Below are 15959 nucleotides of genomic sequence, written 5' to 3'. Positions count from 1 at the left end.
AAAGGCAAGGTTGGCCGAGAGAAGAGGGGGTTAAGTTAAAATCTGTTAAATTTCTTGTTGGTGGGATGCAATCTTTCCAGCGTGTGTTAAAACCCCGTGTCATTTTCTTGAAAAGATCGCTGCCCTGTTTCCTTCTTATTAAGTACCAGTGTTTGTTAGATTTCATTAATTTAGCGAAGTAAATGGTTTTAGATTTTTCAAAAATGTCAAGAAAATGTTAATGGAAAAATTGTTCCATCCAGCAATTTTTTTTGCCAGGAGCCCGAAGGTGGTTTTTCCCATCCAAGGCTTGCCAAACAAGATTTATTCTTTAAAAGTTTTTTTTTGTTTTTTTTTAACTTAAAACTAAAAGAAGAAAACCTGTTTAGGAAAAGCTAACTTAACAAACAATTTAAGGGAAGCAAGTAAATGCAGAATTTTATTTTTATTTATAGTTGAAAATATTTTTTTGGGGCTTTTTTTTAAGATTGCCTTGTAATTATAGTGAAAAACAGCTGAAAGACAGACAGGGAAAGGGGGGCAGAGTAGAGAGGATGACAGCAAAAGCAAGAACGGGCCGCAGGTCAGAACTTCGAACCCTGGGCCGCTGCAGCCTCGGTACATGGGATGGGTTGCCAGCTCTACCCACTAAGCTAACCGGGCGCCCAGATTAATTTTTTTGATGATTTGTTTGGTCGATAAGTGAGTAGTAAGTGAGTTGTTTGGTCTATAAGTGAGTAGTAAAAATGATTGATGATGATGATGATCACAATTTCCTTTAGCCCAAAAAGTCTAAAACCCACAGATATTGAGTTTAATTCAAGAGAAAGCTACAAATGTTCACTTTTGAGCATTTTTGGCATTTCTACTTGAAAAATTATCAAAATAGTTGCAAATTAATTTCCTTGATTAATCTATTGTTGCAACTCATTGCTTGTTTTGTCCAACCAACAATACAAAAAACCAAAAACTATTAAATGTAATAAAACAGCAATGGAAATTTGAGAGTCTGTTTTGGCATTTCTGCATTACAAATGATGATGACAACTGAGTTTTTGCTTCAAATATTGCATGTCAAAGGGAAGGAAAGTCATTCTGTCAATACTTTTTGCTTTTTTATGGACCCATTTACGTTAATGTGACGGCATTTTAAAAAACCCTCATGCAACCACCATCCTGTCCAACAGTTTCTCCCTACATTTCCAATGTTCATTCATGCCAATCAATGATTATCCAACCCAACTTGACATCCTGCCATTCAATGCTTGTGCACTGTTGGACATTATAAAACAGGCAGCAGAGTTTGCTCTGTAATAGCGTTAAATTATGGAATTGATGTGAAAATCTATTAGTGGATTCACTCCCGAGAAGAGGGGACACTCTCTCTTGTTCACAGTCATTAGAGCTTCAACAACAAAATATCTTTTCAAATCCCTCCAGGATATAGCCTGTGAGGGAACAGAAAAGTCTTGCCCTTGTAATATTTTTTACTTAATATTTAATGAGGAACATTAACTTAAAAGTCACCTGTCTGAATGAGAAAATGCCATCACTTGAACAGATGGATGAAGCCAGTAATGTTACGTATTCCATGTCTGAAATGGGCTCTACACACACATACAAACACGCACACATTAATGCTGCAAAAATGTGCACGTATGTGAAGAGCATTGAATCTGGCATCCCTGACACGTACATAATATCTGTCAGATTCCATCATCTTCATCATCCTAATATGGATGGTTCTTTGCCTTGACTGTGGGCATTTATTAACCACAGCTGATTCTCCCTCACGTCTGAGAGAGCGGCTGTTAATCTGTATTCTGCTGCAGTAGCCGATCCCTCACAGACCAAACACAAGGCAACATGTGGCTGCATCTGGCGGCTTATTTATAACCATTCCAGCATGCCGCTGGGAGAGGGTTAATCTGCCAATAGCTGACTGCTTCATGAAACAAAACAGACTATTGTCGGTGATCATTTGATACATCCAGACACCCCAGTTACAAAAATGGAATGCATGCAGGCACACACACCGTACGTGAGTGAAGATAACATCTGTCTAATGTTGGTGTTTAGTGTGAGTGGAAGTCATGTCAACAGAGAATTGTGTCAGAGGCAAAGGTTAAGAGAAAGAAAGACGCGTATAAAAGACAGTCAGTTTAACATTTGCAGACACACTCGTTAAGCCATGCTGCTTTCGTGTTCCAGCTCCTGGTTCATACCTTATATCCACTCCATCACATCAAAGACATCCTACTGGATTGATACATATTACAGTAAATGGGAGCGAATAAATGACATGATGAGAAATGCGGTGATCTGCAGTCTTGGCTTGTTTGTTTACACAAATATATAGAATATATCCTGTTCAAATGTTTGGCAGATAATGGATTGGTGTGAGGTCAACATTTATATCTGTAGCACACCATATCCAGTGTCATAATAGATCTACAACAACATACAAGGCCTCTGTAACAGGATGAATGGATCCTCTCCAGAGTCTGGTTGAAAAAACATTTTGAGTGTCATACTACAGGTAGAAGATGAAAACAGTATAGGAGTGTTCTCAAAGAGAGACTGGCCTCATGGCTTTGTTGTTCAGCTTCCTGTTGTTCAGCTAAGGAAATACTGTTGTATTACATTCAGTGTGAGTCTCCTTTTGTCCCCAGGACATACTGTATGGTTTAAGGTAAATGTGATATTGAACTAAACTGGTAGACACTTGCCTCTCTGACAATTAAATTATTGATGAAATATGCGTCTTAGGCTCTGCGTCTTACTGAATAACAAGTAGATCCATGATGTCTGGTGAAACCAGGTCTTTAGGGAAAATTCACTTTTTCCTATTATGCAGTATTATCACTGAACAAATAGGAGAGAGCTGCGTAGAGACATGCCGGTTGGAGACCTACTTGTCAGTAGGAGCAGAGTGCAAGATTCTTTTTGGGACTTCCAAAGCCAATGCAAATGTATTGAACCCCATGTAGAGTAGCAGCCTCTGTCATTGTACTCCTACTTAGTCCTTGTCTTTGGTTTACAGTGATAAAACACAAAGCAAGTCAATACACAACAAGGGGCTACCTCATTAGGCAAAATAACAGCATTGATTTAAAGATTGAGTCCAGTCAATTGTTGACTGATCAAAGCATTTCCTTTCCTCTTCCCTCTTCGTGTGTCCTTGTCTTTTCTCTTTCCCTCCTCTTCTCACCCTCCCTAGCGGAGAGTATCCAAGGCCATACAAACGTGTTCCTGGAAAGTGATCAAACTCCTGGAGGTCCAGCTTCACAGCCTGGAACGAAGAGTGAAGGAGGAGGAGGAGGAGAAGAGGGAGGTCGTAGAGCCAGTGTGACCAGTGTGGAAAGTGAAACTTCGATTTGCTCCATGGGCCAGCTGGGAAACACCATAGCTAACAGTGAGTAGGAGGGAAGCTACACTGTCTTGTCTAATTTATTCAATTATCTTCTGTAGATAAATTCAGGCTTACAACTCTTTCGCTGACCTCAGATTTCCATATCTACTCTTGCAAATGTGTGTTTGTTCCCAGTTTCCAGCAGCTGGTGGGGCTCCAAGAGGCTGGATTATGCTTTGTATTGCCCCGATGTGCTGACTGCCTTCCCAACAGTGGCTCTGCCTCACCTTTTTCACGCCTCTTACTGGGAATCCACTGACGTAGCAGCTTTTGTTCTCCGGCAGGTGGGCAAGCCTTATTGAGAGCATGTTTTTTTTTTTTCCTAGCAAGTTTTAGAGATTGAAGGAAGTAGTGATTCATTTTAGCATACTAAAACATTAAAGACTTACACTGACTTGTTCTAGTATATGATAATTAGCATACATATGACATTTCAAAAAGGAAGTTTCATCATAAGACAAAAAACTGTTTGCAGGGAAAAGTAAGAGCTATGTGAATTACAGTCTCGATGTGCATCTGCTTTTACACTTCATCACCTTTCTCAGCACTAGCATCCCACTTTGTTACTGGCTGAACATGATTAAATTAATAAATCACAGCTTGGGCATCCAGTTTACGCGGGTAAAAACACTGTGTTATTTACTATCATGTGTCACATACGAGTGAAACACGCAGAAAATGGTGGCTAGTATCTAAAAAGACTCAACTTGTCAAATCAAATGTGGAAAGGTTCTCTAAGTATGTTACTCTAGGTATAGATGAAACAAAATCACAAAATATGGCACGTCTCGAGTCTCTTGTTCAGTTTTAATATGCACCATCTTCCTTGATGTAACAGTTGTGGTCTGCTCGGAGTTCACGGCCTCCAGATTTGTTTACTTCCAAACTATAACAAATTGAGAATAGCAGAAAAACACTTGCTGTCAGTGCATCATCCATTTAGCTCTTTGTGAGATGTACACTAAAATCTGTCTGTATAACAAGAAAGTTGTAGGCGGTAGAAAGTGGAGGCACTGGACATAGGCCAGTTGGAAGCAGAGTAGTCTTTTTTTGGTGCTTTAATATGAAGTGGTTTATTTTTAGAAACTTTTGTTGGCATTTCTTGTAAAATAAAATTAGCAGAATAACAGTTTGTTGTGCAAATAATCAAATAAATAATCAGTGAATGGCAGTATGTTGCGGTTGACAAAGGGGTCTAAGGATTGACCCATGGGGAACTCCACATGCCATTTTAGTTTGTTTTGATATATAATGTAGGTAAAACTTGGACCAATTAACGTCTTCCAGAACGTCCAAACAAATGCCGATTCACTAGTTTTTTAACATATGCCATCTTTTAGATGCTGCATCCTCTGTGACTTTTCAGATCTTACTCAAAGTTTATGGTAGTGAAAGGTGAGTCTGTGATGTTTTATATTCTCCTCTTTTACAATTTCTTTGAACCAAATGCTATTCGTTGTGGAACAGCTGTTTCCATTTAATGATGTCTTCTTGCTTCACAAATAACACAGCATTGAGGAAAGATGCTGCTTAGTTATTAAAGGGCTCCTTCTGCACTGATCATACCCTTATATGTTATAACCAGAAGTCTGGCAGCGAGCCAGTAATGTCGTCAACACTCCTTTATGGCATGTAACTGTGGAGGCAGTATTAAGAAATAAACAATGTAGATATAGATTTACCCCCAAAAAATTAACCATAAATATTGTCTGAAGGCGCTTCAAGACAGTATGTTTAGCTACAATCCAGTGCTCAGTCAAGCCTTTATGAGTGATGATTAAGATTGTGGGGATTGTGTGGTGGTCTGCAAAATGAAGGGAAGGTCACTATCAACAGTTGGCACACTATCTTGTGTGAGGATGTTTAAGATTCATCTCACACCTCACAGTTAAGCCTCAGACAAGTGGGTGCCATTTTATCAAACGTGTTTGACTGAAATATGAACAAATCTGACCAGGATTCTGTAGTGTGGGCTGGTTTGTGTATAGAATTTGAAGGACGTGACTATAATCTGCAGAAGTCAGAAATTAAATGTGTGGTGCCAACCATTTTTACGGTTGGGTAGGATTTTAAAGGTATGCAAATGTTTTTCTCAGCTAAAGTGAGTCTGGTCATTTCCATACATCTATCATTAACTTTCTTCACATCGCAAGGACTCAACCTTATAGTTTTATAGTGCCAACAGTGCATATATTTCTAGTACTTAAGTGGGAATTAAACCATGAGCCCTGGCAGTGCTACTACCACCATCTACCCACTGAGCTCTCCATGAATATATCCCATCTTTGACAGTGATTACAGTCATGTGTAGTGTGTATTTGTGCATCTGTGATAATGACAAAGATGTTCGCTGAATCCAAAGAACAGGATAAAAACATAAATAAATGAAACAAGTGTATCACGTCATGTTCTATTAAAAGCCACTGGAAACACCGTCAGTCTTTGAACTTGATCATTAGAAAGCTGAGCTCCCGAGGAAGAAAAAGAGAAGATTTTCTTCACTATGCCACTGTCTGCTGCAGCAGCGTGTCTTCTTTGTGAGAAACGTGAGTAGAATAAGGAGAGCAGTGCTATCGACGCCATCAGGAAGCTAATAAACCCAAAGATCATTATTTTTGGTTCAGCGGTTTTCAGCTCCAGTCATATTAAAGGATTGTCATGGAATGTAAGTGCTGCACAGAAACTTATTTCTTAAAGCTGAATCATGTGCTTTTCTCATGGCCCAATTTCTAAGAGTATCTTAGAGAATGTGTTTTTAAACAAGGAGCATCTCTACATCCAAGCCAACTAGTGATTGAGTCAGGAATGATATGCATTGCCTTTTTCAAGGAGGGAGCGGTAATTTTCTTCGAGTACTCTCCAAATCACCTCATAGCCCTTACTCTGTGTAAGTGCTGGTCTTGTCACAAAAGCTTTCCATTAGAATTGTGATTTATGATCCCTAAACATAACTGCAGATTTAATTTCAAGGCGTCAGATGGTTCCATGTTATTATTGTTTATTATTCTTAACTGCATTGATGTGCAGAAAGTGCTCAGGCCATTACTGATAGGCAAACCTGGTCCGTCTGCTTAATGTAGGATTTGATTTCAAAGGCTTGGGTGTGGAAATGCCTGCTCTTATATATGCATGTGTTTATTGACAGCTAATGCGATGTGACTGTGTGAAGACCCAAGAATCGGATAATCCGGACTCCGCTCCATTTTCTCCCTCCAGCCCACGTGAGAAATGGCTCAGAAGGAGGACACATGTCAAACTAAGGGTAATAAATTATTCTGTGTTTTACTTTGTAAAAATTTACTTTTGTCCCAGTTTGCTCTGCTGGCTAAATCACCAACACAAATGTGATTATATTGCTCCTCAATTAACTTTTAGAAGCTCATGTTCAAACTTTATGCGAAAAAATTCATGAATATTTTAACAAAGCACTTTGGCTTGGACACAAGATATTACACAACCTGGAATATTGTTCTAAGGTGCCTCTCCTTCTCAGAAATGCAACCACCCACACAAACACTCACACACAGTGCAGAAATTGTTCTTCTGCCACATTAGCCTTGCATTCATTCAGACTAAAAATAAATTTATCACCAACTCTTGAGGTTGTAATGCTTTAGTGCTGTGGCCCGTGTGAATGGTCTGTGGCTTGAATTTCTTAAAATACTCCCACACTTTCACCTTGAAGCACTGATGCAGGCAGACACACACAATTACTGGATGCTTCTGAGCCCTGCAGACTTAAACAATCAAGGTCACGTTGCTATCCACCATGCTCCTTTTATCTTCCATTTTCTAAAGACAAGAATTTTGTTACTGCCTGTTTTTATTGAGGCTATAAATAGAACTCAAGGAACCAGAGTACCATGGAAACCTATATTTGAGTCTGTGAAGGCTTTTCTCTTTCAGTGTGATCTTGTTCATGCCTCACCTTGGGCAAGTGATGTGTTTTCTGATGTAAGTGCTTAAAGAACAGTTGTTCTAAAAAAAAGTTGCCCCGTCCTGAGTATGATTTGGTATGTAGAGATTTAGAGCCGCTCTGTGCTGATTGAATCTAAATCACAGCCAGCTCATCTGCTGCAGAGTGATACTATTCAGAGAGACTTGGCTTCTATTTCTGATCTTCCTCGGCTTCCTCTTTGTCACAGCTGGAGCAAGACCACTAGTGTGGCTGTTGTTTCTTGTACATGCTGCTCTTTCGCAGGCAGGGGTCTGACTCTCCAACTCCTCTCTTCCACGCTTTTGTCGGGTTTGAGTGGATGGTGATACTAAGGCGCATGTTGCTTTCTTTTTGTCACGAATGACTGCACGGAGAACTAGTGAACTGTGTCGGGGAAATCTAACCACATATCCAACACTGTCAGGCCTCCTCAAGTCACACAGTAGCTGAGATGTTTTATGTACTGTATGTTAGTGTGTGTGTGTGCAGTTGTGCATATACATATATGCCTGGCAAACAATTAATTGTTGACAAAGCAAAACAACTGGAAATTATGTTAGATGCTCAAATTAGTTATCATTTACCAATGTGGTTCAACAGTAAAATACAACCACAACATGTTTGATCACATTAGCACTTTACAATATGATTATGTGCAGATGATACATTATCTTTCGGTGAGTGCTGTCAATAAACAACACTTTATTTTCAGGTAAATTAAATGTCATCGCAGCCTCTCGCTCCTCATGAAATCATTGCAATAAACAAAGATGGAATTAACAAATTACATTTACTGCTGTTGCTTTTATTTACTCATGAAGTTTTACTTCTATTATAGTATGTTTATATTAGCTGTGACTCTTGTATTTTATATTTTTAAAAGTAAACATTTTATCAGCTCTTTATAAGCATAAACCCAGCATAGGCCTCTGGAGGAAGTCTTATCTTTTATCGTACTATCTAGAGCTAAAAAAAAACCAGGGTATATAAAAAGAACGTGTGCCGAGCAAAATTCTCTAGGATAAAGTGAAGGTTACAGAAATGGCAGAAAAGTTGGTAGGAAAATTAAGATTTCTGTCATGGTGGCCCACAACAGAGTCTGAGAATTATATACTTGTGTGCTGATAATATGCTATTAAAATGCAGCCATCTCAGCAATGAGAGATTTAGGGATTAGTGTTTCTCTGCTGGCTCAGTTGGAGGTTCTCACTGAATGGTGCAATATGGAGAGAAGAACAAGACAAGGAAGCTTAATAGAGAGTTAACCCTCTTTCTGGAAGGTCCCACAGGGCATTGTTCAAAGGCATTTGGTTGGAAATCTGGAAATGCAACACATCTCTGCTTGTTATATAGTGCTGTGTCTAAAGGGCTTATAAAGACACATGTGGTTATTTTATTGGCTCCTCATGGTAGTTCAAGAAGGCGCAGACGTCATTTCATAGCCACATGTTGTACCTACTGAGTAATAGTTTATGTCTAATTGTTAAGGTGGTCCACATAAACTCCTTTTAGCATTTTAACTCCCGTCACTTCCCCAGCACTCTTATTTACATTTAGTTCAATGTGAATTGTGAATGGTTCTAAAGCCCTTTGTTAGCTGCTCTTTGGAGCAGCAGCAAGTTGTAAACACGACATTCACATATTATCACCTTTAAGTTGACATGGTTAACTTGTTAGCAGACAGTTTCATATGTACAGTACGCAGCAAGCGGATATGGAACAACATTCTTTTGAGGTTTCTGGCCCCCCCGTGTTTAGCCACCTTTTATCTCGGAAATATGTCAACCTAGCTGCTCTATCTCTGTCTGTAGTTTGCTGTTAGGCAGGTAGTGTAGAGGAGGTTTTTTGAGTTTTTCCACTGAAAAAGTTGCCTGATGTGTAATGTTACGGGCAAAATTTAAACAATACGAGTTTATCACTACAACCAACCCCTTCCACGTTACACATAGTCATTTGACCCATTATTAATCTATCGATAAAAATATAGATTTTAGCTGTTTTAAATTTGTGTTGATGTATATTAAATGTCTATAGCTGGCTCTTCTGAAGCTCACAGTGTGTGTAAAGCTTTCTCAGGTTTGAGCATTGACGTTCATTCTTGACCTTGGGATCTTAATATGTAAAATAATGCTTTTCAGAGCTTTCTACCTTTTTCTATCGCTCTGTCTCCATCAGTCAATGCTAAAATTTGCTTCGGAACATCACATAAGCAACAATAAAAGGTTAAAACCTTGACTTCAGTGTCCTGGCTGAAATGTGTTTTATGCTCCCTCTGCAGAACGTCACCGCCAACCACAGGGTGAATGATGTTATTGCCACTGAGGATGGACCTCAAACTCTGGTTGGTCGCTTCATGTATGGCCCATTAGACATGGTTACCCTTACTGGAGAAAAGGTGAAAAGCAGCAACATGACTGATTACTACATGTTGTATATACTGTGTATGAAAGACTTAACATTAATCTCTGCCCGTTGACCCACCCTGCCTCTCATAGGTGGACATCCTGCTAATGACACAACCTCAGTCTGGCCGCTGGGTGCATTTTGACACGGAGGTGACCAACAGCAGCGGCAGAGTCACATATACCATACCCAAGAGCAAGAAGCTTGCCCTGGGAGTCTATCCGATTAAAATGGTGGTCAAGTAAGCACCCACGTAGCAGGCCCTTTACCGAGTGCTGCATAATCCAATAAAACGTAGCAATACATAGAAAAAGGAGACAACTATTGAATTAAGTACTATATCCATGCTCTGTATCAGTGTGTGGGCTTTTAGCTAAAGGGTGCAGTATAAAGGACCTTGAAGGGAACAACGACCATGTGTAGCAAATGCAGTTTCTCATTCAATCTCTCTTCTTTTATATCCCAAGGGGGGATCAAACAAGTGCAGAGGCCTACCTGACTGTGTTGCCACGGGGAATGGAGTGTGTGGTCTTCAGCATTGATGGCTCTTTTGCTGCTAGTGTGTCAATCATGGGCAGTGACCCCAAGGTCCGCCCCGGAGCTGTCGATGTCGTCAGGTAAATTGTAACACAGCCTCTGAGTGGGGGTGTGGATGAAGAAGGTTCAGAAGGATATACATTAAGAAGTGAATACACAACTAATGTTTGAAGCATTTAAGCTGTCCTCTCCAAGATAATGTCACTACTGCTGTTTAAAATGAATGATTTTGGAGTGTATTTTATGTTATGTATTCACAGGCATTGGCAGGACCTGGGATATCTAATTATCTACATCACAGGCCGCCCTGACATGCAGAAGCAGCGTGTGGTATCCTGGCTCTCGCAGCACAATTTTCCCCATGGGATGATCTTCTTTTCTGAAGGCCTGGTTCATGATCCCCTGAGACAGAAGACCATCTTCCTCAGGAACCTAATACAGGAGGTGAGACAAACAATCGTTCTGACATTGACTGTACAGTACATTTTGTTCTCCACCCTACACTTATCTCTTGATTTCTTATGAGAGCTAACAGTGTTGTAGCCTTGGGTTGTAGCTGCATCGAAATGCCATGCACATCTCCGACTGATTATTTGCTCTCTCTCTCACCCTCTTACCAGTGTCACATTAAGATCAACTCTGCTTATGGATCCATGAAGGACATCTCTGTTTACAACATGCTCGGCCTCAGCCCCTCACAGATTTATATTGTTGGCAGACCTTCGAAGAAGTACCAAAATCAGTGCCAGGTAGTTCAGTTTTCATATGGGTCTTTTATCTCTTTCTTTAGTTGCATTTCATGGTCTGTCTCCCTATTTCAGTTGAAAGGTTTTGTTTTTTCCACTTGGTTTTTCTTATGTACTTTAATCTTCTTACTATTCTCTGATTTTCTAATCTCTTCTCTGTGTGGTGTATGTAGTTCCTGAGCGATGGCTATGCAGCGCACCTCTCCACCCTTCAGTTTGGGCACAGAGCCAGAGCCAAGAAATCTCCTTCAGTTCGTATGGTTCTAAGGAAAGGCTCATTTGGTCTCTCAGCGAAGCCTGACTTCCTGTGTAAGCGCACCCACCTCCGCAGGACCATGTCAGTGCAGCAGCCCGACCCGCCGTGCACACCCAACCCAAAGCCTGAGCGAGCCCAGAGCCAGCCTGAGTCAGATAAGGACCACGGGGGAGGAGGAGGAGGAGGAGGGGGAGGAGGAGGTGGACAGGGTGCATGGGGAAGAGCGTCCATGCACCGTGGAGACACCACTCCCTGACGTCAGAAAAGAGATGGAAGGATTGCAGGAGGATAGAAGAGGAGTAGAAAAAGGGGTCTTAGTGTCCAGGGCCAAGGTGAGATCTTATTGTTTCAATATGGAATATTGAAATGATAATATTTTGTAGTTTTGACCATCATTCATCAGTAATAATACCTTTGGCACTGAAGACATATTAAAAGAAAAATGGTCAAATGCGAAGAACCGAAGCCTTAGATATCTTGACGTTTAGTGCCTAGCATTGGTCAAGCTCCAAAAACGCCGGATCCCACAATTATGATAATGCAACTTTATGGTGTCTTAAATAACATGCCCCCACACTGCCTCCTATCAGTTATTTCAGACTTTAGAAAGCTCCCTGCAGAGCCAAAAAATTTATTTTATGACCGCTTTCACAAACTGAGTAGTCCTCGTCATGGTGAGTAAACTGAGCACCATGTGTAAAATCAATGGAGTCTCCATTTATTTTCGAAAATACCAGAGCAGAGCAATGACAAAATTATGTTAAAACCAAATCAATTAGTCTCCTATTTTACAGCGGGAGACAAAAATAGGGATAAAATGTGCAAACATCAAATGATAGCCGACTGTGCCCCTTTCTTAACAATATTAAACAAATGTTCTGTGTTCTGTGTGCACAGGCTTTCTCAGACAGCCTATGTACAGACGTTAGTTAAGAGCTTCAAAGCGGTGCAAGATTGTTAGAACAGGCCTCCCCAGACCGCTGCAACACCTGTGAAGTCATGTTTTATTGTTTCCCCTTAGAAATAACAATCACTGTCACTGTCACTAATGGCCGTTATCATTAATGTAACATTTTACTTCGTAAACACACATCGTCGGTTAAGCCTTTAAGAGCTCAAGGCTCCGTGAAGCTTTGACGCAAACATAGATTGATTAGTCTCGCTACTGTTGAGTTCCGGCAAAGTCAATAAATGTCCACCTTAATTAGATTATGTTCTGTGATTTACCTGATACATTACAGTCTTGACTATTTTAGTCACAGAGGCATTCATATTTTTATATATGAACTTACATCTAAGAGCCCAAAAGAAAGAAGGAAAACAGAACAGAGAGGAATAAATAAAGAAGCAAATAAAAAGTAACAATAATGAGTGATTTTTCTGGATACTTAATATGCCTGTGGCAACCTGAGTGAGAAATGCTATTATTAGCAGCAGCTCCCTAGGAGGACTGAATGTAAATTTGCCCATGATTATGATTCTGCAAGTACTGATGAGCTACAACTGCAATGTCCTCCCATACTTGAAATCCACTCTTTTCTAGATTTGGAAATATTGTATGTGCAATTATGTAGTTTGGAGCCATATCACCGTAAGAGCCTGTAGAAACAAATATGCATGATACAGAACACATTAAACACTAATCAATATGTTAACTTTTCCTTTCCTTTGACAGTGTCACCTCTACCTACTGTAAATGTACATTGGATCTTCTGCTGGTATCCCTCAGCTTTACCTCCTGCTTGGCCCTCTACACTTTGCCACCTGTTCGGCCATTTTTTGTGACCTGCCACTTAGTCTTCGTGCCTGAAATTTTAAGCAGTTGCTGGGGATGGCAATGATTTTTGCAAATGTGTGTGTCAAGCTCAAATTGTGTTAAACTGTAAAATCAAAAGAATGTACTTTAGCTAGTAGATATACACATGTAATCATGCCCACACACAAGCTTCAGAGAATGAAAAATGTGATGGTGACTTTGAACCTGTTGAGACTTGAGCAACAGATTACCAGATGCTGCACCACACACTCTGGTCCCATTCAGACTGCTGTGCTGACAGGTGGTCATGTTGACTGACTCCTGTACTATCCCTCCACTCGTGTAAATACGCAACACACATCATCCCTGTGTGGGCCTCTGGACACAGAAGCACTGTGACATTTAGGTTCAATCTGTACACGAACTCTGCAATCTGGAGCCCCAATCAGCCAACCTCGCCGAACGCCGGCCTCTGCCTCCATTTCACTCCCACTGTTAGATGTCTCCCTCGTGTTGTGGCTAGCTTACAACCCCTGCCCCTCCTACCTTCCCTTCAACCAGTCAGGCAGAACATGCCTTTCGACAGTCGCCTCAGACTGGGATCCACTGCCGGTGAAGTGCCAATGTTGGCGCTGCCGTGCACGGCTCAGCCCCAGGTCGAATTTGCACTATCGAAGTATTCCGCTGTGGTTAGTTGCGGTACTCGCTTCAGAAACAAGGAGTTGTATTTGTATTTTACTGTATTTGTAGTTTTTGTTTTTCCTGCAGATTGCGCACTGTTGCTGCCTGATGGATACTGTAACTACTGGAGGATTAAACAAAAATAGTTTGTAGGGAAGTGTTGGTTTTACCAAACAATGTTTACAGATTGATGGACACAGTTGTAAAACGTGATCAGATGTGGTTTACCTATATAACTAAAATGGCAGTGTAATTGTCATTATTGGTAATATTTAGTTTAGTTTCTTTGTAGCTGCAGTAGCTTGCAGGATATTGTACAATATACTCCACGCCAGTCGAATTTACACCAGGATGCCCTTGCATCCATTTACTACAGCTGCACTGGAACCAATAGATTTGTGATGAAATCTGATGCTGTCTTGTGCACTCAAGGTTGAATAGAGTCTTACTGTGGCCATGTTTAAAACTCTGTGCAAGTCAAACATATTTTTCTATGAGAAAATATTGTAAAAAGAAATATTTTCAATGTATGTTTCTGAACCTTTTGTTGTTTGACTTGTTGAATGCTTGATTTTTGCCTTAAATTGTTTTTGATGTTGTGTAGAGATACAAAATTATTAGATTTGTTTGACCAAAGTATTGAGTTTTACTGTTACTTCATGACAAAGTGCATTTTATCTTGTTGATATTTTGCTTTGAAATACTGTATATGTGTGCGCATGTGTGAGTGAGTGTCTACAGTAGGTATTTGTTGTAGAGTTGTATTTACTGTGAACATGAAGACAGCTATGACAAGTAAATGCCTCTGCAGAGGAATCAGAGGACACAGGGAGGCCAGTGTTAAGATACCTGCATGTTCTAACTGCAGCTCACTACTGCCGGCTTTTCAGAACTGAGCGTGTATTTTTATAGGTTTGGATTGCAGCAGTGTGTCAGAAGATTACTTTGAGGGTTTTATACCTGCTATGAAAGAAAAAGGGCTTATGAGTTCTTAGGTTGTCTTGGTTTAACTGAAAACCTGCATATGAATGGAGCGTGCAATCCAGGAGGGAGCTGTCTTTGACTCTTTTTCTTTCACCGCCTAGGTGGTCCAGTAATTAGCTATTTGATTACTACTAAGTATGTATGAGTCCCTGTAGTACCGCCCCTGTAATTACAGTGCACCAATTAGCATTACTTGGTAATTGTATAATATTGTAGAAACAATACTAAAATACTTAACTTGATTTTGTTTTGCATTTAGATTGTTAATACTGAAACATTGTTATCGAAGCAACAAAATGATCATTCCCATCAATGTAATAATCAAAGTGACTCCATAATTCTGTATAGTTATATTTTTCTGCCGTGATGATACACTGGAGGAGGGAAATATTTATGCTGGGCAGCATTTTAGTAAAATGTTAGTAAATGGCAAAAAAAGATCAAATGGTTAAATGGTGATTGTACTGTGCATGTTAATTATTTGATATTGTTAAGTAATGGCTATCGATTGTCATGTTTGTGGTCCTCTTAACTAATAATAGAGTAGTTATCTGTAAATAAGTGGTGAATAATAAGTCATTGAACCACCACATGTTGAGTACAATCAAAATCAGTACTTAATCACACTGGAGCCACCAGACAATGACAATGGTCAAAACAGGCAGTTAATAATTAAAGTCTTTACTTAACAGGAGCAGGGTTCGGTACACAGTTTAACAGTCCACGAAGGCCAAGGTATCCAAATCACTAGGCAAAGGCTGGGTCCAAAATATGTAGTTAAAACACACGAGGAACAAGGCTGAAACACTTACTTACAAAGAGCTAAGACGAACTAACAAACAGACGAGGGAGCACAGAGACTAAATACACAAGGGAGGAAGGTAATAAGGAACAGGTAAAACAAATCAGGGCGGCGCAGGTGATCATAACAGTGGAAAAACACACAGGGACAGGAAGAGTCTGAGAAACAAAGGTGAGTCCATCAAAATAAAGCAGTAAATAGTAACTGATAAAATGGAAACAACCTTAGATAGAAATGTAGCATATTTGAATTTATGAAAAATGAGGCAGTGCATTGTTAACACAGATTGTGAAGTTACGTCTTTTACCTCAAACATTCACTTATTTAGTGGCATTAATAGAAACTGATAAATCATATAAATTCCAGTTTTATTTTATTCTTAGATACTAAAGGTTAATATTCCCAATATTACAGGAAAAACACCAAGAAAGAAAAGTACAAGATTTATTATATAATGTAAAATGTT

At 39.9% G+C, this 15959-nt stretch overlaps 1 protein-coding gene across 1 annotated transcript in view; it reads left to right on the top strand.

The window, feature by feature from the left end:
• Nucleotides 1–15953, top strand: part of pitpnm3 (PITPNM family member 3) — an 85185-nt gene extending 69232 nt beyond the window's left edge. Inside the window, 10 exon segments of the mRNA XM_035680722.1 lie at nucleotides 3200–3394; nucleotides 3527–3675; nucleotides 6537–6653; nucleotides 9607–9723; nucleotides 9824–9972; nucleotides 10199–10348; nucleotides 10529–10712; nucleotides 10889–11017; nucleotides 11188–11602; nucleotides 12946–15953. Of these exon segments, the coding sequence (XP_035536615.1) occupies nucleotides 3200–3394; nucleotides 3527–3675; nucleotides 6537–6653; nucleotides 9607–9723; nucleotides 9824–9972; nucleotides 10199–10348; nucleotides 10529–10712; nucleotides 10889–11017; nucleotides 11188–11526 (1529 nt within the window). The 3' untranslated portion in view covers nucleotides 11527–11602; nucleotides 12946–15953.
• The last annotated feature ends 6 nt before the right edge of the window (nucleotides 15954–15959 follow it).

The sequence above is a fragment of the Morone saxatilis genome, unplaced genomic scaffold (genome assembly GCF_004916995.1).
Source record: "Morone saxatilis isolate NCDOM2014 unplaced genomic scaffold, NCSU_SB_2.0 Contig8, whole genome shotgun sequence".
Taxonomy (NCBI): Eukaryota; Metazoa; Chordata; class Actinopteri; family Moronidae; genus Morone; species Morone saxatilis.
Note: the sequence above shows the minus strand (reverse complement) of the source record. Positions and strands in the feature narration are given on the sequence as shown.